A 24,540-nucleotide genomic window follows, 5' to 3' on the forward strand; every position below is an offset into this window, starting at 1 on the left:
ACAGGGTAAAAAATAAATAAAACATGATCCGTGTAAATATTTTTTATGCATTACCACACAGAGCTACAGTACAGAAATATAAAAAATATAACACTGGATAAACATTTGAGATGAGTATAAAACTGTATATAAATCATAGAATCTGCTTCCCTCTATAAGTATTTGAGCATTGATGTCTCTACGCAGCGCTGAATGCCGGGTTTGCAAAGTTCCCGTTCTGATCGTCGTTCTCTGCGAAGTCTTCGGGGTCGAGGTCGGACTCGAACATCCGCTGCAGCAGAGCGTCCACCGTCCGATATCCTGAGAGGAAACAAGCAGCAACGATATCAAAACTGATCATTAATATACTGTGATCAACAAAGCAGGAACACAGGACATTTTATTTTCCGTCCCGATTCAATCAGAAACTTAGAAATCCTGACAGGCTTTTAAAAAAACCCATTTATGGTCCATTAAAGATTTTTGTTAAATTTGAAAATATAATGGGATCAAGGGAGACAGCAGACCAATAGAAACACAAATTCAGCATTTCCACGATTAAAATCATAAATATTTATACGAGAAAAATAAGGCAGATGCTATTTACAACCGGGTGTCCGTAGCTAACAATGCTATTTACACCCGGGTGTCTGTAGCTAACAATGCTATTTACACCCGGTTGTCCGTAGCTAACAATTCTATTTACACCCGGGTGTCCTGAGCTAACAATGCTATTTACACCCGGTTGTCCGTAGCTAACAATGCTATTTACACCCGGTTGTCCGTAGCTAACAATTCTATTTACACCCGGGTGTCCTGAGCTAACAATGCTATTTACACCCGGGTGTCCGCAGCTAACAATGCTATTTACACCCGGGTGTCCTTAGCTAACAATGCTATTTACACCCGGGTGTCCGTAGCTAACAATGCTATTTACACCCGGGTGTCCATAGCTAACAATGCTATTTACACCCGGGTGTCCTTAGCTAACAATGCTATTTACACCCGGGTGTCCTTAGCTAACAATGCTATTTACACCCGGGTGTCCATAGCTAACAATGCTATTTACACCCGGGTGTCCTTAGCTAACAATGCTATTTACACCCGGGTGTCCTTAGCTAACAATGCTATTTACACCCGGGTGTCCATAGCTAACAATGCTATTTACACCCGGGTGTCCTTAGCTAACAATGCTATTTACACCCGGGTGTCCGTAGCTAACAATGCTATTTACACCCGGGTGTCCATAGCTAACAATGCTATTTACACCCCAGGCTACACATTAGATACTGTTTTGGATGTATAGGTATTTATGGAAATGTTTATTTGATAACTTCATTCCCTTGTGCTGCTGCGTCAAATTGTAATTCCCCTAGATCCAAATAAAGGATGATATGTCTAATTGTTGTAAATAGACAGAGAACAAAACATGCATTTTTATGGCAACTCACTCCACATGTTTTTTTACAGGATGTTCTTTGCAGAAGCAGTTATTATCTAAAATCCTTCTAATTTGGGGATTCATTACTCTTCGACCATCAGATGCTATGTTTGATAACACAACAAAAAAAATCCATTGAAGTTGGTCTGAGACAAAAAATGCTGTACTTGTAATTGTTTGTATATCTTCAAGAAGTTGTTTATCAGAAAAAAGCATTTTAAAAAGGAGAAAAATCTGTTCATTTAGTTTGTCTGTTTCTGATCTTCAGATTGTGTTGATCTCCACAGAGTCGGCCCTTTCAAAATAAAAGCATCTCCTTGTCATAAACTCCCTAATCTCTTGTCCTGTAAACTCATCTCGTCTAGTCTCCATGTGACTCTGCCTGCAGCTCTGAGTGTTTCTTACTTTTTGAAGCGATTTTAAACATCAGGGTGGGTTTGTTGTTCGCTGATTGGCCGGTTCCCTGACCGCTGTCGATGGTTTCCATGGCGTTCACCAAATTATCCTCCAGCGTCTCCCTGGTAGTCAAAACAACAAGGACGATAATCAAAACATGTTTAATGGAGTCCCATAAACAATAAACAAGGACAAAGTCAAGAGAGTTTTTTTCATAGAGAACATTGTAAAGAACATTTACCTAAAGTACTTTCAGTAATCTGCCTGAAAAAAATATATAAAAACATATATTTTGATTTAAAGGACAATCCTGTTTTATATATTATCTATATATATTTATCCAGTTCATCCTGTTTAGGTTCTATCATAGTATACATATTTCCTCAGGGTTTTAGAGCTCTTATAGAGCAAGCAGAGACTTAAAAAAAGAAAGAAGATAACTTGAAAATACTCAGCATTGATGTAAAGTAGGTGTTAAGTTCAGAATTGAAATCCAAAGGTATGATCCAATAACTCTGCTCTCTCCCTCATTAAGAAATTCTACCTCTACCAATGTTGGATAATCCTCAAAGCCCGGCCCACTACATTTAACAGCACAAAGTAAAATGGCTAGAATGAGAATAAATATTGGAGATATTTAGCCGTACATGTTTAATCTACAGGAGTTTGTTTTTGCATTAAAATGGGTAACGTACTGTGCCACAGCCAGCTCCAGCTCCTCGATCTTCTTCTCCAGAGACGTCTGCAGGTCGCTCTTATCCACCGAGTACTCCACGAAGAACGCCTCCAGGACGAAAGCCACGAAGATACTGAAAGACCACAGCAAATTATAAATGTGATCTATATTTTCTTGTCTTACATGTTGCCAGGATTTAAAGACTGCAGTAAAAAGCTCTTAGCTGTTCCCTGTTAGCAGCATGCCCCTGGATGTACAGATATCTATCCCGGGATTAATTGAATAATTATGAAAACTAGAAATCATGGTGGCTGTCAGGGAGGATCTGCAGCTGTAAGAGTGACTTTGTTATCGGTCAATTGAATGGCCAATCCACAAAACATTTCCCTTCCCTTTGATGTGCACAGTTTATGCCCAAGGAGGCTACCATTTTAATTGGAGGAGGGATAATTAATTAATAATAAAAAAGGGGTTTCGGCAGAGAGTGGCCTATTACTAAAAGGTGCATAACTTCCAAATTGACCGATGTACCAAAACTCAACCAAACTTTTGTCGGAGTAAACATTGCACTGGGCAAAGACTCCCTCTTTTTTAAGTGTGTGTTAGCCCTGCCCCTCTACTTAAGCCACACCCTCTTTGTGTCAGAATGCATGCAGGTAAGGGGATAATTGTTCTATGATGAATGGACATTTCTTGGTAATGGAATCAGATATAATATATTTATCTAAATATACACATGTCTATATGTTGGACATGACTGAATTATGAATCTGAGAATGTGAATATGGCATTTCTGATACAAATTTCCTGTTGATTTTAAGACACCTGCATGCACCTATACGTTCCCTCCCACATTGTGTATTTTGTCCGCCCCCCCCTCCCCCTCCTTCTCCGCCAGAGTCTTACTTGATGATGACGATGACGACTATGATGTGGAAGAAGACGAAGAAGAGCTTGGCTGACCCGTGGGTGACAGCAGCAAATCCGCTGCTGAGCAGTGAAGTTACGTTAAGGAATAAATGAGTTTAACATTCGAATCAATCCGAACAAAAACACCATTATGTATCTTATCTGATTATATTTTACAGCATTCAGTTTCATAGAAGATTAAAATGATCTATCTTTTCATTGCTTTTGCACTATTGTGAGTTGTATATGTTAGCTCAGTGCTAACAGCATATCCAGCTTAATTTGCTAAACATTTGGCTAATTTCACGACAGCAGTGATGTTCTTGCTTTTGTGACCAGGTTGCTGCTTTTGATTGACTTTGAATGTCATTTGAGTTAGTTGGTTTGGAATAGCAGTTATCCTGGTATTACCTTTTACATTAGAGATTAATACAAAGTGTAAAAAAAACCTTTCAGGTGAAGTTAAATGACCTGAAAATGTTGACAGACTACCTGAAATGAAACCCAGTAAAGAGGGCAGTTCTGGATCTATAATAAATCCCAACCAACAGTTGAACTTCCTGTGAGAGGCGTTCAGGGGAAGGATATCGTGCCACTGGTTGACCACAGTGAGCTCCACCAGCAGGATGAAGGACGACACCACGTTGTTGAAGTTGTTCTTGCAATAGTTGAGTTGAGCGAAGTCCGTTCCTTTCAGCAGAACGTTTCCACAGTACGCCTTCGCCGGGTCGCTGGAGTCCTCGTAAAACTTCACCTTGTGTTTGAACAACTCCATCCCCACCATGGCAAAGACGTAGTACACAACCTGGGGAGGACTTTCAGTCAGCGGCAGCTTCGCTACAAGTTTTTTGACACAACCGAACCTACGCAACTGCCCACATTAGGTCTTTTTTTTTTAAGCAAGCTGATGTAAGTATGATGTGTGGAAGGAGGCTACTATTAGAGAATGAAATTGCAAGACCAGTACAAATGAAAGCCTGTTCCAATGCTGGAACCACAATAGAGGGTGGAGCTAAGTACAAGCAAAAATGATCAAGATATGTTGGGTAAAATTGTTTAAAAAAATTCCCTTTTTGATGAATTGAAAACAGATGTGAAAAGGTTAAAGTTGTAGGGGGATAGCACAGAAAACACCACATTGTGCGCGGGCTGTCCCGAATACCATTTTTCGGGCTCCGGATATTCGGTAATAATCAGCAGCGAATATTCAAATATTCGGGGGGTGGGGGGGGGCGTAGTAATCAGCAGCGAACCGCTCCAACACGTGTATTTCGGTGTATTCACGGCATTCATTTAGTTATTCTACAGTATTGTTAATTTTATAGATATTTGTTAATGTAACCCAATTTGTGTTCTTTGAAATTGAAAAGGATATCGCATTGTGTTTGTTACTTTCGTTGCAGTTGTATTAAGTGTAATTTGGCTTGGCTTCCTATTTATGGTCATGCTTTTATTTTGAAGGAGAGGTAGCGCTGTTGACAGGAAGTTGTTGTTGCTTTGGAAACAACGTGACAGAGATTAACGGAGAAAAGTGATATCTACATATAAAGACGGAGAAAGTAAATGATAACGTTTATGGTTAAGTTTTAGCACCCCCCGAAGAGGCACAAGCTCTTACGTTGATATTGGAGATTTCAATAAATTTAATTTGGAAAAAAAACGGGGGAAAAAACGAAAAAAATAACAAAACGAATATCCGAATAACAGAATTGAAACCTGAATAGTACTCCAACGAACGAATATTAGGATATTCGAATATTCGGGTACAGCCCTACTGTGTGGTAGCAACCTGTCAAACCCAATGAAGCCCCATCTTGAAGCATACTCTACAGTATTTATCCATTTTACTCTTAATGGGACCAAAATGTTATAAAATTACATCATGCTGTAAGGAAGAATACATTAAACTAGCTAAAGAGACCATTAACTCGTAAAAAAAAAGGATAACTGATGTCATAAATCAAGTAGGATGTACTGTAATATTTTCATAGACTTCTATACAAACAGACTCCTTAAAGCTACCAGTGGAGTCGCCCCCTGCTGGATATTAGAGAGAATCCAGGCACAAGGCACTAATGGCCTTATAAAGCAGCTGACTCAATTTGTTTATTACACCACCACTAATACTAGACATTTTAGGGGAATATCTAAACACTTGAAGCCTAACAATATGGTTCAACTGGCAATCTTCTATCAGTAACTCACAAGGATCAGCTGTCCAAATGTGAGGATGGCTGGTCCGATCCTGATCAGGGTGTTGATGATCGTACGAAACCTAACGGGGAAGAAATGTATCGTTGTGAGTAAAGAAACACATTCAGACAAATATCACAACTCTGTAGAAATATGGACTAATAAAGACAGAAGACTGACCGATGATACAACGTGTCCTGGTGTCCAAACCTAAGTCAGTCTATCCACGGTGTCTAACCCTTTACTTTTGCAGATTATGATATAATACCTCAAGCAATAACTTAGAACTACCACTAGGTTTGAGTCAGTCAAAGAGGAGTTAAAACCTTTTGATGCTGTCCACGACTCGGATCAGTCTGAGGATTCGCAGGATGAAGACGATGTCCAGGATCTGACGGCTGGTGTAATTGCCCGCTACAAAAGGACACAAACAATTATTCAGAAAGGCAAAATGTCTTTATTTTCCCAGTAGGACCTTTTCAACTTGGTGGAAAGGTGTAGCATTTGTTAAGGGCGAACCCATATAACAGCAGAAGTACAGGAGAAGATCTGAATCACAGGATGGATAACCATATTATTTTCTTCTGGATTTTGGCTCTCACATTTACCAGATCAACAAAGCAGAACTGTAAATGGTAAATAGACTGTACCTACCTATAGCTCTTTATCACGTATTTTCGACCCCTCAAAGCGCTACGAGTAGTTCACCCATTCACACTTTATTCATGCATAAAGTAGTAGTAGAGTAGTACCACTTGCTCTAGGGAAGCTAACATTCACACACATTCACACACTACTCATCGCGAACAACTCAGGATTAAGTATTTTGCCCATCGACATGTTGACTGCCAGGCTGGGATTGATCCAACAACCTTCTGGTTGAAAGACGACCGACTCCCTCACAGCCCTTGTCTTTACTTAATGGATTCAAATATAGAAAAAGCGAACTTACCTGACGTCATGGAGGAGTTGATGATAGTGGCGATGAGAGCAGAGATGACGATGATTGTGTCAAACCTGAAAACACAAATCGAATATTACAAAACAAACTTTTTAAGTTGAGCGTAAATACTTTTCTTCGACAGCGATGATGCTGAAAGCAAAACCGGCGTTAGCGTAAAAGAAGCTGAAGGATTTTCTTCCTGTTCGTTTTCATAAGATGTCAGTCTGTCCCCGCCAACATGTTGAACAGCTTTATATCATGGATGCGTTAATAGATCTGATCCGAGCCTTACTGTCAGTTTGCCCCTATGGTCACTCGCAGTATTGCAATAAATAAATCCCACAAAACAATTGTCTTTATAAACTTCCATTATAAAAGAGATGTATATAACACAGTTTAAATGACATATCCAACTGCAAACAATTATCACTCAATTTGTATGATTTTTTAACCCATTAAGGTCCATCAGTAAAACTTTCCCAAAGTCCAAAATATTCTTTGGCGTAAAGAAAACTTATTGTGGCTTTTGAAAGTGGCAAGAACTTTTCATTTAAATGAGAAGAGGCCATCTTTCATTTGGATATCCAGTTCTTATAATACATCCATGAAACAACCTAACACTCTGACTGAAGTCGCTGCAGCTGCTCTGCTCACCAGCAGGGGGCGCAAAATGCTGAAAACAAAGAGAACCTCAGCAGCTGCAGCAAAAAAACGTTTCGGTCTCAGCCTGCAGGGCCCATAGTGCAACTGCACTGCGATGCAATACATTTATGAAGCTTACAATGTTCAGCTTTTGTTGAAAATTATATTTTATTTATCCTAGGAGAAATTTAATTTTGTTACAGTTGCTCCATTTAAAAAAAAAAAAAAAATGATTTTAAGATGTTAAAGCAAGAATGTGCAATAAAAAGATTGCAATGAAATAAAGAAATGTATACAAACATAATACATTAGAGTTAAATGCCCACTAAAAGATAAAATGTGCTACAATATTTAACATCAATATCACAATATATACAGGTTTAAAAAATGTTTTGTTATTAATAAGTTATTATTACACAATTTAATTGAGACGTTTCCAACAATGTCAACAAAAACTGTACGTAAGGAAGTTTGTATGAACTAAATAATAATAGATATTTCGAAGGAGCTGCTGCATTGCATTGCAATAGCAAGGCATTTTATAAGCCTGGAAACTGTGATTAAAAAGTCTGAAAGAAAAACACTTTTAATTAGAAAACAAAACTTTAAGGAATTTCTCATAACAAGTCGAGACCTCACAGTTTACTCTTTAGTGAGTTTTCACATTTTTTGCTCACAATTTCTGTTTCTTTTCTTCCAGTGTTTTCAATTATTAGGAATGTTTTTTTTCTTAAACAACCTTTTATAGTTTTTACTTTCAGACTTTTGTGGTCCTAAAATCCAGTGCCATAATTGAGCTCTTTTAACTCCATAATGGCACAAAAACAGCATTTAAAATAAAAAACGATAACTCAAAAGTAGAATGGGCGTCTCAAGCATCAGCTGGTCCAAGCGCTGAAGAAGCAGCAGATTTTAGACACGTGTCACATACCTCTTACTTATTATCTGGGACGCAGATAGGCTGTGTGAAATGGACACAGCTCGTTCATTGAGTTAAAAAAGGTTTCATTATAAAGTTTAATCAGAAAAACGTTTATCTTACATTGGAAGAGAACCTGAAAAGCACTTTTCAAACACAATTAAACATTATCAAATTTATATTGATGGTATTTTCTAGTAAATTATTCATATTTTCTTGACCCGAGATCAAGTCAATACACTTTTGTAAAAGTTAAGGTTATTTGACTTTATTTGAGTTTTTCCATTTAATGCTATATTTTTTTTAACTACATCCTTGAGGGAAGTGTTGTAGTGTTCACTACATTGTCTAACGGCTTAAAAAACGTATTAAATTGAAATGTATTATTATCCTATCCTTCCTGTCAAGTGAAAACCATGCATCTCCAAATTTGGTTACTCATAATTTGAATGTCAAATTAAAACATCCGTATGCACCTACAGCAGTAAAATGCAACATAAATATTAATGCATAAATAATTCTAATCCCAAATAAAATCCTATATAATAATAAAACAGTGACAGGAAACATTTTTCCACATAATTAATGTATTTTAAAGGTCACCTATTATGCAAAATCCACTTTCTCCTGTCTTTTATGCATAAATATGTGTAGTTTTGGTATTAATACTTGGATTTCAGTAAAGGATCTGCATACTTCTCCCACCACTGCCTGCCAGATTACCCAGAATCCTTCACTCATTTCCAACCAACCTTGTGTAAGTGTGTATCAGACAGCGGCAGTGAAACTGTTTCTCACCAGTTCCAGAAGCTGTGTTTGGAGAAGAACGCGCGGGGCTCGAACACGTAGAGCTTCAGCAGGATCTCCAGCAGGTAGAGAGCCAGGAAGGCCCACTCAGAGTTAGCGATCAGCGGGTTCTTCTCATCCAGACCAATGAACACAGCGTTCACCAGGATGATCAGGTCGTACACGATCACAAAGGCCCTGAAAACACACAGGAGTTGTGTGTCAGCTAGGGAGATGGTTTTGACAGCAATTGAGAAAGTATTTCCAAAAGATTCTGTTCAGTCTCTTAGAATCACATCACAGTTTCAGAAAAATATAACAATAAACTCTGTACATTTTACATTCATATTTAATTTAATATGCGCATTATTGCACACTAACAGTAAATAATATCCTACTTTTAAATCGTGTTAGCTGTAATTTGGCCATTCAATAGTGTTTTAATCGTCAGATCAACTTTTATATTTTAACTTTTTTTGTTCGGTTTTATCTTCGATTTTGAGATGTTTATATTGTATAATTGTTTATTTTCTACTTTTTTGACATCTATTTATGTGCAATACTTTGTTTAACATGCTGCTGCAACGAAAACCTTTCCCAATTTGGGATCAATAAAGTATATCTAAATAAAGCATATTTTGAGTTAATAAAGGTTCAATCCACTCATGAGAAAGTCAAAACAATCTAATGACACAATAAAAACTGTTTTCTGTTTAAGGGGAACTAATTGTTTTGTATTTTCTGTATAAACTACCGCTACCTTAATTGTACATTTAATTAATAACCAATATTTATTTTATTTATAAAAACCTACTTTATTGTTGCTTTAAGTTGGTTAGCAATTGTCTTATGCTTGTGTGTGTATGGAGAGATTGACTAACTGCAGCTAGTTTGATGTCTGTCACTGGATTGGACAAAGATGGACATTCATACACAGTGGTGTAGTGGGGATTCTTTTACTGGGTGGACGAGAGGGGAGACACTATGGACGCGCTCGTGAACTGTCAACGGGGGGGGGGTACATGCTGGACCTGTGTGGACCTGCAACTTACTTGATGCCGTTTAAAAAATATAATATTAAAGGGCGGTGCCGGCCGTCTGCGAACCGAGCCGGCCTTTCTGCGCAACTAGTGCGACAAATGCGGGACATATTCTTAATTTGTGGGACGCGGAACAAATGATGAAAATGCTGTACACTTGGTCACCCTACACACACACACACGGTGCTGCCCCTCACACACACAGGCTTCAAATCAAGTTGCATAAATGCTTGAGCTACGTTTTTATTATAATTACTGTGAAATGTAGGTTATGTTTTCGTCATTATTACAACAAATACACACTTGCAACTGATAACACTGGCAATGATTTTATATGTATTAGACTATTAAAAATAAATCATGCTTCAAAAAAATGGAGGTTCCAAATAAGTGGGGGTACGGCGCCCCTCCGCGTCCAACGACCACTACACCACTGTTCATACATCTATACCACTTGATAAATACCCAGTTGTACACAAAGAATATCAAACAGATAAAAGACGTCTCTCTGTCTCACCGGTGTTGGATCAGTTTGCAGAGCAGGCGGCTGGGGGCTGACTGGTAGAGGCTGGGACACAGACTCTGGAGCGGGTGAGGTCTGGACTTCAGCGTGATCACCTCGATGTTCAGGAGGTCGGCCAGCTGCACGAACGCCACCTTACCTGTCAATCAAATAACAGTCAAAATAGAACAAGAAAAATTATGTAAAATGTCACCAAAGCATCATTACAGGGAAAGTTAACACTAAAATCCAAAACACATATTTCTTCTTATCTGAAGTGCTATTTATCAATCTAGATTTGAGTTGCAGTGTGTTGAAGATGGTAGTACAGATGTCAGCTTTTTTGGAATATAATGAAAACTACATGGCACTCAACTTGTGATGCTCAAAGAAACCAAAAATACATTGAAATAGTTTGATTAAGAAATCATGACCTGGTTACTCCAGTTAATCCACAGACCTTGTTGAGTTTCATGAAGAAACTTTGGTTATCTACATTATCACCGCACAGAATGAAGTATGCATCTATCCATGAACGAGAGACTTGTGACATCGCGAGGATTTAAACATTATTGACCTTTGCTGAGCTGTAACTTTAGTGACTTCAGGAGAGGAACATATGATGTAAGGGCCTCTCGAATTAGCTGTTTACAGGAAAGGACCGAGCGGACTCTAGTTCCTGTGGAAATGCAGATCCTTTAATGTGTGCAACAGGAGGTTTCCTATTTCTTACGATTTCCTCTTCTTGGGACCCTGGAGATTGATTTTGTGTAGAAGGGGAAGCTGCCAAAACTATCCTGGATGTGCATCATGGGCAACACCTCACATCCTATTTAAATATCCTGATCAACAAAGGACTATCTATCTAACAAGCTAACAAGCTAACAAGAGAACGTTATCTCTCTTTTTAAAACTGGCTAGCCAACAATTTGTATCCATCAATTAAACCACCTAGCAAACATTAGCCATATTCTTAACAAGCTTGCTAGCAAATGTTAGCTATCTCCTCAGGCTAGCTAATGTTCACTATCTATCTATCTGTCCGTCCGTCTGTCTGGCTATCTCTCTCTCTCTCTCTCCATATATCTATCTCTCTATCCATCTATCTAACCATATATCTGTCTATCCGTCTATCCATCTATCTATCTGTCCATCTGTCCATCTATCTATCTATCTATCTATCTATCTATCTATCTATCCATCCATCCATCCATCCAACTAACTAACTAACTAACTAACTAACTAACTAACTAACTAACTAACTAACTAACTAACTAACTAACTAACTAACTAACTAACTAACTAACTAGCTAGCTTATCCATTCATCCATCCAATAATATAGTGAATAAGTACAAAGTAGCAGTAGTTGTTGATGACATTTGACTCTCACATTACCTACCCCCCCCCCCCCCCCCCCCCCCCCCCCCTGTGAGTTGTAAAAAGAGTGAATAAACAATACAGTGTGCATATCCTGTGTTAAGGACATAAAGTGAAACAAACAATGCTTTGTCCGTCTGGCTAGATATGATATCAGCTCTCCTACTCAGTTTGTTCTCAGATTAAAGCTGAAGGGGATGATGAACCAGATTTGACTTCCTCCATGATGAGGGTGCAGATAGTGACTCTGCATAGGGTGGAGACGGCTGGTTGGTTGTGACCGTATAAACTGTCTATGGTTGTAACAATGCAAAATGGAGAATTGCTGAGCATTTTAACAAAAGTTAATTTACCAAGAGAGGAGATTTTAAAGAGCTCGGCAAGGGCCTCACGGCTGCGTTCAGTTACAGTTTAGATGCAGACCTCAAACACAGAAAACTCTTAGACCGATTCCAAGTTAACTGGTGAGTCCAGTCTTTGTTTGATCCTGTTTCTCCTCGTGGAAAAATAAAATGTAATATAGTTGGACTTCAAATAGACAATGTTTAGAGGCCATTTTCAGTAATAATTTAGGTTTGATGAGACGGGTTTCTTGTTCTTCCTATAATGACTTTACTGTATTACCTCACTCTTTATCTTAGAAGGTCAGTTTAATAAACTCTGAAGAATCTCCTCAACAACAAAACATGTGTCTCTTTCACAGACTGTAAAAACTATTGGGTGTAGTCAAGTGAGTCTGGTATATGTGTGTGCGTGTGCGCGTGTGCATGTGCGCGTGCGTGTGCGTGTGCGTGTGTGTGTGTGTGTGTGTGTGTCACCGATGTATCCCTGGTTGTTGTTGTCACAGACGCTCCACAGCAGCTCCCGGTGAGCGCTGCTGACGTCGGGCTGCACCAGTCGGACTAACTGGTTCCAGTTGGACTGGTTCACCACCGGCTCCCTCCCCTCCCTCTGGTCCTGCAGCACGGCGAACGCTCGAACCATCTTGTGCCTTTTGGCCCTCACCAGCTGCCGTACCTCCTCCTGGTGGAGCGAGAGGTAGAACAGGAGAAAGCTTGAGAAATACAGAGAGATGTTTTAGAGCAGCGGTTCCCAACCTGTGGGCCGCCAAATAATTTGCAAAACATTATGATTTGTGTGGAAACATTTCATAAATAAGATTCATCTCTTTTCCTTTCTCTTTCTTGGTCCTCCTTAGCAACGGTCATTACAGTCCTTGACAGCGGTCCGATCAGAACTTTATTCAGCCCACATATTGCTTATGGTTGAATGTGGGCCGCGAACATTTTTTAGATTCTTATGTGGGCCCTGAGTGGAAAAAGGTTGGGAACTGCTATTTTAGAGTGTCAAAGTTAAATGTGAAATGTAGATATGTTACTTTGTGTAGATGTTTGTCTTATTTGTCCCCAAATTACAAAAAAAGTAGAGTTGTCTACAATTGTTTTAATAGTTTTTACATTTCAATAAAGTATAATATATACACAGTGTTAGGGAATAATTTGCTTAGGTATTCAACCTTCGACCCAGTTCATAATTTTGTCCTCTCACTGTCTCTTTTCCCGTGGCACAGGTCTACGGCCTTGGGTATTGCTGCTATCTCTCAGGAGAGGCAGCTTGGGAGCATTGTTGTTGCCAGTCTATGACAGAGCACAAGCCGCCATGAGGTAGTTCACTGTTCAGGGACGAAGGTTCCCTGGCGCACATTCTTTCCTATGGACGAGAGCTCTAGTTAGATTCAGGGTCCTTATTTGTTTAGTCTCGCTGATAAAGAATGTTGATTATTAAACTCCGAACTAGTTAAAACCTCGAGCTGCAGAAAAAAGTTCTTCAGAATTGGTTTGGCAACCGCTGTGTCAACTCGTGACACACCACCTGTCTTGTCAATTCTCCAGCCGTAACTCCAAATAAACCGTCAGTGTTTGCCATCAAAGCTCCTGCTCTCCTCGTGTCTCTCTGAGTCCTGTTTCCCATTGCAACAGAAGTTTCCCCCGCACATAGCATGTTTCAAACTGTATAGAGATCCTCTGAGAGGTGGTGATACCTTCAGGTGGTATTTGTAGTTGTTGTAGACGACGGCCAAGAACACGGACATGAAGATGTAGTTGTTGATGAGGATGTACAGGATGAAGAAGATGGCGAAGTAATAGCTGGCGTTGTATGCCGGCATCCTGCAAACAAGAAGAGAAAACAAAAGGTGCAGATGGACAGATAAATGTTTCTGAAAAAGTAACTTCCTTCTTCTCAAAACATGGATGTGTTGACATTGTGTAATCGACAAAAACGCAAACGTCTTCATAATTCATCCTCAAAGAAAATATTCAACTCGCTTTTTTAAATAAAGATGGCTGCAGTGATGCTTGATCACACTCTGAAGGTGGTTCATGCAGTTTAGTCCAATGCAAAATACTTAATAATTTAATAACAAAGTTGAATTTAAAATAAGAAAATATGTTGTTTCATTTCTTTAAATAATTAATATTATTTTCAAATGTCGCATCAACTTCCTTCTTTATAACAGGAGGCACACAATTACATCTTTTACATCTTAAAATACTTCACAGATGTTCCTGATTTCAAGGCATTTTAAGGTAAAGGGATGAATATTAAACTAATGCTGGTGCTAGAAGTAGTGAAGAAGTCTTACATGATGTCGGGGCTGTTGGCCGTGGTGACGAGGACGTACAGATCGAAGATGATCTCGAGGTAGTTTGTGAAGTACCGAGATCCATTGTTGGTAGTCAGACTTCTGCAGAAAATACACAATAAAAGAACTTCAGACTCATTCCACAACACCATCACTAATGTTCATTTATTTACTTCTAAAGCCCTTGTCACACTGTCCCGAAATGTACACCCGATGGACACACGAATATTGAAATGTGAATTTCGCACGAAGATGGCCCCGAACCACACACGAAGGCAACATTTACATTACATTACATTTAAGACATACAACTGCAACGAAAGTAACACAAACAATTATGTTAAAGTACTATGATACTGCACTGATATTTTTAGACTTTGTTCTTTACTTTCTCTGTCTTTATATGTAGAAGATATTAAGTTTTCTCCGTCATGTTATTTCCATAGCAACAAAAACTTCCTGTCAACTCGCCTTCAAAATAAAAGCATCTAAATAAACCAGGAAGTTAACCTAAATTACATTTAAGACATACAACTGTAACGAAAGTAACAAACTATGTAATATCCTTTTCAGTTTCACAGAACACAAATTGGGTTATTTACATAATATGTTTACATGATTTTGTTGTGCAATAAAACAACCCGATGGACGCACGATAAAGGAAATGTTCAAATTCGGCTCTGATCGTAACAACATCGGGACATTCGTGAGGGCATCTTAAGCCTTCGTATGACCGCCGGTGGAGTTTCTCAGGCTCCGGCAGCAACTTCGTGAGCGGTGGCAAAATCTTTGGCATGCCAAAAAATTGCCGAAGGACCTGGTGAAGGTTCATTTTCGTGTTGAATTTGTGTGTCCATTTTGACCTTCGTAAGGCCATCGTGAGAGCATCTTGTTATCATCGGTGCCATCGGGTATTCGCCCCGATCAGAGTGAGGGCGAATGCCCGATGGCACCGATGATTACACGAAGATGACACGACTTGGCACTATGCCCTCACGAGTGCCTTACCAAGTTGCCGCTCACGAAGTTGCTGCCGGAGCCTGAGAAACTCCACCGGCGGTCATACGATGGCTTAAGATGCCCTCACGAATGGCCCGATGTTGCTACGATCAGAGCCGAATTTGATCGTGTGTCCATCGGGTGTCAATTTCGGGACAGTGTGACAGGGGCTTTACTGAACGATTTTTAGGCACTGTTTGGATGTCGATTGATTGCATCCTTGTTAGAAAACAACCAGCACTTTCCTAAGTAAATCCTGCCAATTAGTCCCTTTCAATATTTAAAGAGCATGATCGTTATGTGTTGTTCCGTCTTGAGTGGGTTGCTATAATGCCAGTAGCAAAAACAAATGTACATATACTTCAAAAATAAAATACATATACATTATAGGTGCCCATACCAAATATACTTAATGCCAACAAATATAAACAGGTCAGATAAACAGCATACATTTACTGTATATGTATATTTGTATTGATGTATATTTAAAGAGGGCAATAATTTAAATAGTAGACCTTTTTTTTTGTCGACACATTCACTGATTCCAGCTTTTATTTTGTTTTCATTCTCCGTTACTGATTCTCTTTACATTTTTGGGCAGACATATCCAATTTGAAGATGGCACCTTGGAGATGGAAGACTTTTTTCGGTATTTCTTTAAAATGTTATGCAAACGATTAGTAAATTAATCAGGAAAATAACACATTAATGCACAGAATACCAACAACCCTTTTACTCATTACTTTGAATACCTAAAACAAATCTCAGTTCATTCAAATGTTGACATTTTGTAGAAGTTTTGGTTTCTTAGACGTGCAATCAAAGTAGCTTTTATTGACGTTTAAATGCATCTCTAAACTTTTAATTTGGAGCCCATGTGACTCGTGTTTCCCCTCCAGCGTTCACAGCTCTTTAAAATCTGTTTATCCGTCTAAGATTTTAAAACGAGATAAAGAAAGTCTTCTCACCGTTTGCCGAGCAGTTTGAGCGCCATGAGGGAGAAGATGAGGAGGCTGAACATGAAGAGCAGGAAGACGTAGAAGATCTGAGGCAGAGCGTTCCGGATGCTTCTGAACGCCCTGCGGAGCTGAACACAAACAAACAAACAAACAAACAAACAAACAAACAAACAAACAAGCAGAGTTTATGAAGGAGGACACGAACGCTGCGTCCACTCAGAGGAAAACAAACTAATGATGCCTTCAGGCGCCGTCAGCTCAGAGGCAAACATGTCCACGTTTAGCAGCAGGAAGTTTAAACTGGACTATCAAGATCCTGAGATAACAAATAAAAACAAAAACATGTGACGGTTTACCTGAGAGACACCTGCCGGCATGAACGTGAGGACAAATATGGAAGAGTACATGTCCCTTTTTTGTTTATTTAGATGAAAACTGTAATGTCTTCTGTCAGGTTGGGTTTATAACTGGTGAGACATTTTTCTGTATAAAGATTTTAAACATCTCCCTGATTATCAGAAAAACCAGTATGACTATATATGATGTTTGTCTCTTAAAAACGTGTTTCTGAAAGATTACATCTGTAAAAGTATCAAAGCTTCCTTTGATATTTTTACTTAAGGCCTAAAAGCATTATATTTTATAAGACAAAGGGTAAATTAGTGTTAAAATTGGCATATTTGTGTATCTTTACTGCTGATTTCCTGTAGTGCTTTGACCATATGAGTCTCTGATAGGTCCTAACAATAAAGTGTATCTGTATTGAACAAAAACTGGAAAGAATACCAGATTGCAGCATTCAGTCAGTCAAAGCATTATTCTAATACAAGACAAAGTTTCACTATTATTATTAATTTACTTAATCGACGATTAATTTGTAATGGAAGGAGACATAACTGTGACATCAGAAGAATAGAAAGAAGTGTGTGTCCTTTTCTGACATTGCTCCAAATGAAAGTGGGACTACTGTCTGTGGCTTCAGAGAGGTGAGACAGGTGAGACAAGTGAGAGAGGTGAGACGGGTGAGAGAGCTGTGAGGGGTGAGACAGGTGAGAGAGCTGTGAGGGGTGAGAGAGCTGTGAGGGGTGAGAGGTGAGAGAGCTGTGAGGGGTGAGAGGTGAGAGAGCTGTGAGGAGTGAGAGAGGTGAGACAAGTGAGATGGGTGAGAGAGCTGTGAGGGGTGAGACAGGTGAGAGAGGTGAGAGAGCTGTGAGGGGTGAGAGAGCTGTGAGGGGTGAGAGGTGAGAGAGCTGTGAGGGGTGAGACAGGTGAGAGAGGTGAGAGAGCTGTGAGGGGTGAGAGAGCTGTGAGTGGTGAGAGGTGAGAGAGCTGTGAGGGGTGAGAGAGGTGAGACAGGTGAGAGAGGTGAGAGAGGTGAGACAGGTGAGAGAAGTGAGAGAGGTGGGACGGGTGAGAAAGCTGCGAGGGGTGAGACAGGTGAGAAAGGTGAGAGAGGTGAGAGAAGTGAGAGAGGTGAGACAGGTGAGAAAGGTGAGAGAGGTGAGAGAATTGAGACAGGTGAGACAGGTGAGACAGGTGAGACGGGTGAGAGAGCTGTTAGGGGTGAGACAGGTGAGAGAGGTGAGACAGGTGAGAGGGGTGAGACAGGTGAGAGAGGTGAGAGGGGTGAGATAGGTGAGACAGGTAAGAGACCTGAGAGAGAGCTACGAGGGGCGAGACGGGTGAGACGGGTGAGACAGGTGAGAGGGTTACCTGTCGCCCCTCAGTGACGTTGACCAGCAGCAGGGGCCTCAGGACTCTGGACCAGCGGACCCCGTAATAGTTTGTAGCTTTCAGCGCTCCGTAGATGATCATATCCACCAGAGTCAGCTGCACACACACAGAGGTCCAACACACACAGTTTCATTCATGTTCAGTTTAGAGATTCATTGTTATATATATATATATATATATATATATATATATATACAGTATATAGCACACAATAAATACATTAAAATATAACACAGCCCATTTCAGTCTCACATATTTCCTCAGGTGGAATCAGTTCTAATCTTATCTCCATGTTTTAAATGTTTCCAATCTTCAGTCATTAAAACACTTTAAAAAACGTATTGCAATATTATGTTCTGTAAAACTGAATACATTTTAGGAACACATCTATACATTTGATGTTATGGTGGTGTGTTAGCTGGACTAAGACAGGTTTCCTAAAGAAATGGTTTTAATTGTTTTCTTTTAGCCATCGCAAAACTGTGAAATCTAAATTCTGTATCATGATATATAACATAATGCAATATTTTTAACCAATTAACAGCCCTAGCTAAACTAAGAGTTTTTAGTGTGGAACAATGCACATCGAATGATTAAAATAAAAGCTAAAAGAAATATGTCCGACTTCATCTTTACGATTACACAATCCCATCAAACTGAGATGATTATGTGCCTCTACGGTTATACTGTATCTAACACATACATTATAGACTTAAGTGCTGGTGTTAATTAATGTGCGATGTCCCTTAAACAAAGAAACATATTTCCCTGCATCGACAGCACCGTCACACAACAGCAAAACAAGCTTCAATAATCTGACATTAAATGAATAAAAGTAAACTGTAAAACCAGACTTTAGAAAATACTGCTGTTTGTAATAGAAACATTCAGTGAGTGAAGAGAAAGAGCATGCTGATTATTTCATGGATCCTGGAGTGGTGTGTCTCTGAGTAACCAGGAAGCCTTTCTGCTTTAAAAGGCGCTGACGAGGCGACTTCTCCAGCTAAAGGTTGTTTCACAACAACAGACAGAAAGTCTTCTCAGCAAACCCTGACTCTGCAGATCACAGGAACTCTGATCGCAGCAAAAACTAAGAAAGTGTCCGTTCAAACTCCCGTCACCAGGATATAACTCATCCGTAGCACAACACATGTTTCACTGGGATTATCTACAGATTCTCTCATTTAGGTCGTTCACATTAAGGCTGCAACTAACAAGTGTTTTAATCGCTGACCAATCAACTAGTTGTTTTGTCTTGTTTTCAACATACCATGTTTTTTAAATGTCTTGTGTCACCTAAAACTCTAAATACATTTAGCTTACTGGGATAGAGAAGAATAGACACCAGAAAATATTCATATTTAAAAGGCTTAAACCAGAAAATGTAAGAGTATTTTCTTAAAATCTTCAATCAAAGCAGTTGATTATTAATTGAATATTTAACAACTAATCAAGAAATGTGAAACCTTTTGCAGCCTTGGGTCAGACTTCTGAACAGTAAGCACTTTAAACAAGTAGCACAAGTTTACTTTAAATAACTAAGTCTTATTGTTGTTGATTATTATGTATTCTTATTATGATGAGATCATCTTTATTGATCCCCTTAGGGACATCCAGGTGTTAATTATTTATAGTTTTAGAGTGGCCGGATGTCTTCTGTATATCACATCAATTTGAACTTCTGGTTTTTGGTTAGTTCTAATGTGGTTTGATCTGTTGTGTAAATGCTTTGTTGTTGTGCAATGCCTTGAGTGCTGCATAACAGAAAGGGTAATTGACAAACAGAATATTATATTTACAGATTTACTGAGATCAGTTTACTCCTCCCGGTTCAGTCGCCCCTCGATAAAAAAAATTGCAAAAAATAACATATTTGGCTAACACGCGTTTATGATGCTTACATGTTTTGTTCAATTTTGGAGCGTAAATGCAATGGCCAGAAGTAAAAAACTAACATTAGGCTGGAAAGGAACTACAGCACGGTCACATGACTTCATGTCACCATCGCTAAGCTAAACGCGGCTAATGTCCGGCATCATGTAGTTTAGAAGTCTAACTTAGCAAAGTGTTACTGTAGCAACGGCTGCTTCTATTACGCATGCAAGATTCAGACATTCACCAGTGGAGTATTTACTGACGTATTTGATGTCGTCAAACACAACGTGACGACCTTGTGTTAACCACAGACCTTATTTCAGACAAAACAAATGTTAAAGAAAACATTGACTTCAAGACAAAGGAACTAGAAGGGTTCAATTTCTAACTAACTTCTTGGTTTCAGGACTTATTCCTGCACCTCTCTATCAGCGCCTCTTACCACGATGATGACGATGATGCAGATGTTTTTGGGGTCTTTCCAGAACTTCTCTCGAGGGATCACTTTGGCGTAGTGAACGATCCGAATGGTGAAGACGAGCAGACAGAGCAGCTCCACCAGCATAGTGGCCTGAGAACCCAGAAACACACACACTGATGAAACATCTGAATTGAACACACACTGCACTCTGGTGTTTGTTTGACTGGTTTCCTTTGAGGCTGATTGTGTTGCACTTTTGATACATTCGAATTAAACAATAAAGCCTTGACGGTGATGACTAAATGAGATGCTTGTTAATTAATATCTTTGACAAGAAATCAGAATACTGTAAATCCTAAAATTATGTTTTGACAGATTTGTTACAAAACCGGCAGACAAAGCTTCTTCTACCTGACGGACGAATGCATGTTCTTCTTGCAGTGATGTGCACATTAAAAAGAGGAAGTGTGAAAGCAGGAAAGCGTTTTGGTGTCAGTCAGCAGAAACCGTCTCACCCATGTCGGCAGAGGGAACACGGCCGGGTCCTCGAAGATTGCCAGAGACAGATCGAGCAGGATGAAGAAGTAGAGGAGCACCTGAGGGAGCCAGTGGTTGTAGCGCAGATACAATCTGAAACACACACACATTTGAAAACAAAGCGGAAATGTTGAAGCTAAAAGACGACGTTCTGCTGAAGAAACAGATTTATTATTGAAGTATAACATGGCTGTTAATCTCTATTTCTATTACCTTCTTTATTGTTCTGACTTAAACCATCAACGTATCAGTGCATTGCTCAATATAAGAGATGCAAACATTCGTTGATTGACAGAAACATTGTGGAAATTGCAAGAAAAACCTTTTTCAGGATCTCAAATATGGAAGTCTTTTTTTTTTTTTAGGTTGGACATGTTCACTTTTTTCTGACATGTTTTAGACCAAATCGTTAAATAGATAATAATCAGTAGATTGATCAATAATACAAATAAATCAATAGTAGATCTTTAAAAACAAAGGGCTCTGTAATCCCCTAAAACATTTTCTCACTGTCGTTTTTTATCAAACAAAAACTGGTGGAAGTTGAGTGTTTGTAAAGGAACTACTTTCTGCAGCGGATTAATATGCATTTGGTCAACATAAACTACACAGTTCATGTCACCCAATGCAAAAATGTGTTTAATTGATGTGTTTTTAATGGTTTTTTGGACAGTAATGGAGTGCTATGGCACATACTATTAATACATACAAGGTTTTATTAGACAAAGGATACTTACAGTGGATTCATTCATGCTTTCTTTTAGTGTGAACATAAGGAAGAATATCACCAGGCTTGCACATGTGACGTTCAGTATCCCTGCTTCTGAGATTTTAATTCACTATAATGTTGATTTAAAACTAGCGGGAGATAAAACTCCTGATTATAAATAAGAATATCTCACCTCACAGCTTCAGGCGACGTGTCAAAGTAAATGTTCCGGTTGTATTGAGCGTCCGACACATAGATAGCAGCCAGGTCGAAATCCTGAAAAACATAGACTTATTCAATTCAGAGTTGTAATGTAGAGGGGTGCATCTCATGGGTGGGGACCATATAGCACAAGAAAAAAGAAAGACATCACAATGAAAAGAAGCACACCAATTAAGAGTTAGTAACTACTAAATACCTCAAGTTCTTTCACCTTGTACTTTTACATAGTCCACTGATACATCGAATAATACCGTACAGATTCATTGACAAGTGAAATAATGGGGTGTTGTAGAGACTGTAAAGGTGTTCCTGTAATAAAGGGGCCTCTGAGCGTGTGATCTTGTCTGACTTTGTGATTTTAACACTGTAAGGAATTTAAAAAGGGTGAAAACTTATCTTAATCATTCACACGTGTTACAATAACTCCTCCAGACTCTTTAAAACTGTTAAAAGTAACGCCAGGTGTCCGTCTTCAGTCCCCAAAGTGACTTAAAGCAGCAAAAAAAAAAGAACAGGAAACACAATCTGTCATATCAGAAAGGGATACAAGTACTAATACCACACTGTATAAATAAATACTCAATTTCAAGTAAAAGTACAGCACCGAGAACGACACTTAAGTAGCATTTATGTCAAATTAGGTAAATGTACTTAAAGTATTAGTAAAAGTACTCTTTTTTAAATATTTTAAAACAAAAGCAGCAATTCACATTTAAGAAGCTGGAACTGTGAAGTATTTTTGAACAAAGAATGTCTCAGGAGAATTACAATCAATTAATTTTCGGTTAACCCACTCATGGTTTTATTCATATGTGGGAGAAGTACTCAGATCTTGTACTTAAGTAAAAGTACCAGAGTAATCAAATCAAATCAAGTTTTATTTATATAACACATTTTTAGAATTTTTTTTTGCAATAAGGACACAAGTAGGAATACTTTGTTACAAGTAAAAGTCCTGCATTACAAATGTTACTCAAGTAAAAGTAGAAAAGTATTATCATCAAAATAAACAAGTATATCAAACTAGTACTTAAGTACTTGAGTGAATGTACTTCCCACCTCTGGTTTGGGTTACCTACAGATAGTGTTGGATGGTTGAATCTATGCCAAAAAATCATATTTGAAAAGCTTTTCACAAGTATTGTGTGTCAAAATCTGAACGAGTAAAGTAACATATCAATAAATGTAGTGGAGTTAAAAACACAACATTTGCTTCCAAAATGTAGAAGTATATTACAATGATAACACTCAGGAAAAGTAACTCACTTGTGTACTGAAGTACAGTACTTAGTAAATGTTTAGTTACTTCCACCTCTGGAGAGCAGCTGAGACCTGACTGAGTTTAGAGTTTTTTTATTGCAGTGGTGACTTTATAACAAACTTTTACTGAGAGCTGGAAGTGACTTCTTCTCTGTTTAATGAGGCAAAAGTCCACCAGTTAACTGCTGTCATGTGAAATAAACAGACATGTGTAACCAGTGGTGTAAAGTAACTAGGCATATCAAGTACTGTACTTAAGTACAATTTCGATGGACTTTGTTTCCTACTTCGTACTGCTACACAACAGCAATTCAGAGGTAAATCATGTATTTCTACTCCTTGTATTTAATACCTTTAGTTACTTTACAGATCTGGATGAATGATGTGAAATACAATCAACTCTTAAATCAGACTTTAGTTCCACCTGGAGTAAATTCACAAGCTACCCTGCAGTATACAAAGTCATTCAAACTAGCTGCACCTTTACCAGCTTTGAGAACACTTTAATGATCAATCATTATAAAACAAATATTATATATTATTCTGAAATGAACCAATCTGCACAATGAGTACTACTACGTATATTTTGATGCAAGTACTTTTACTTGACTAACATCTTGAATGCAGGACTTTGACCTGTAACAGAGTATTCTTACACTCTGGTACTTCTACTTTTACCTAAGAGTACTTCTCCCCCTCTGTGAGTAACAAACCCTGGTCCATAGGAGCATCAGCTGATTGTTTGCACTCTGGCTCACCTCTTTGGTTTTTGCAGCATTTCCTCCGTTAGGAATTCCTTTTCCTTTTCCTGCAGACTCATCTGGAATGTCCTCAATCTTCTCTGGCTCGGACATCCTCAAAACTTTCAACACGACTCTCCCTCCCCAAAAAAACGACTTTCCAGAAGTTGTTTTAACGCAAAGAGTTTCCAGTCCTCAGAGTTTGTGTCTCTGCAGGAAATGAGTCCAGTCGTGTCTTCCCTCTCAGTTTGAGTTGTAATCGTCCATCTGTGCGGGAACACATCACATGTTTCCTCTCTTCTGCTCTTCAGAGGGACAGTCTGCCTCCATCAGCACAGACTGACTGATCTGTGATCTGATCCTCTGTTTGAGCGGCTCTAATAAACCAGGGAGCGTGATGCCTTCAGGGACCGGAGGAAATGTGGAGGGAAAAGAGACCGTGAGCGACGTGGTATCAGGGCTGCATGACACTAAAACATTTTTTTTTGCTGTACAATAATTTAACATTTGAAGCTTATTACATCCCTTTTTACATTCAGAGCTATCCCAGTTTTTTTGCATTAGAGTCTATCACGAATTCTAATAATATTTTATTTATCTTTTTTTTTTAAAAATATATATTGAATGAGCATCGAT

At 38.8% G+C, this 24,540-nt stretch overlaps 1 protein-coding gene across 1 annotated transcript; it reads right to left on the reverse strand.

Moving 5' to 3' along the window:
- tpcn3 (two pore segment channel 3) lies at positions 1-24,270 on the reverse strand. The gene is made up of 19 exons (XM_079693867.1): positions 23,923-24,270; positions 21,876-21,958; positions 20,952-21,066; positions 20,458-20,586; positions 18,120-18,236; positions 16,416-16,534; positions 14,449-14,550; positions 13,846-13,972; positions 12,623-12,827; positions 10,442-10,586; positions 8,897-9,082; positions 6,547-6,611; positions 5,921-6,008; positions 5,607-5,676; positions 3,990-4,206; positions 3,399-3,489; positions 2,512-2,625; positions 1,826-1,938; positions 1-300 (listed from the first exon to the last, which is right to left on the reverse strand). The coding sequence occupies exons 1-19, from the start codon at positions 24,016-24,018 to the stop codon at positions 179-181; spliced, it is 2,304 nt and encodes a 767-aa protein (XP_079549993.1). The 5' UTR covers positions 24,019-24,270; the 3' UTR covers positions 1-178.
- Between the last annotated feature and the right edge of the window lie 270 nt (positions 24,271-24,540).

The sequence above is a fragment of the Notothenia rossii genome (assembly GCF_949606895.1).
Source record: "Notothenia rossii genome assembly, chromosome: 1".
Lineage (NCBI taxonomy): Eukaryota > Metazoa > Chordata > Actinopteri > Perciformes > Nototheniidae > Notothenia > Notothenia rossii.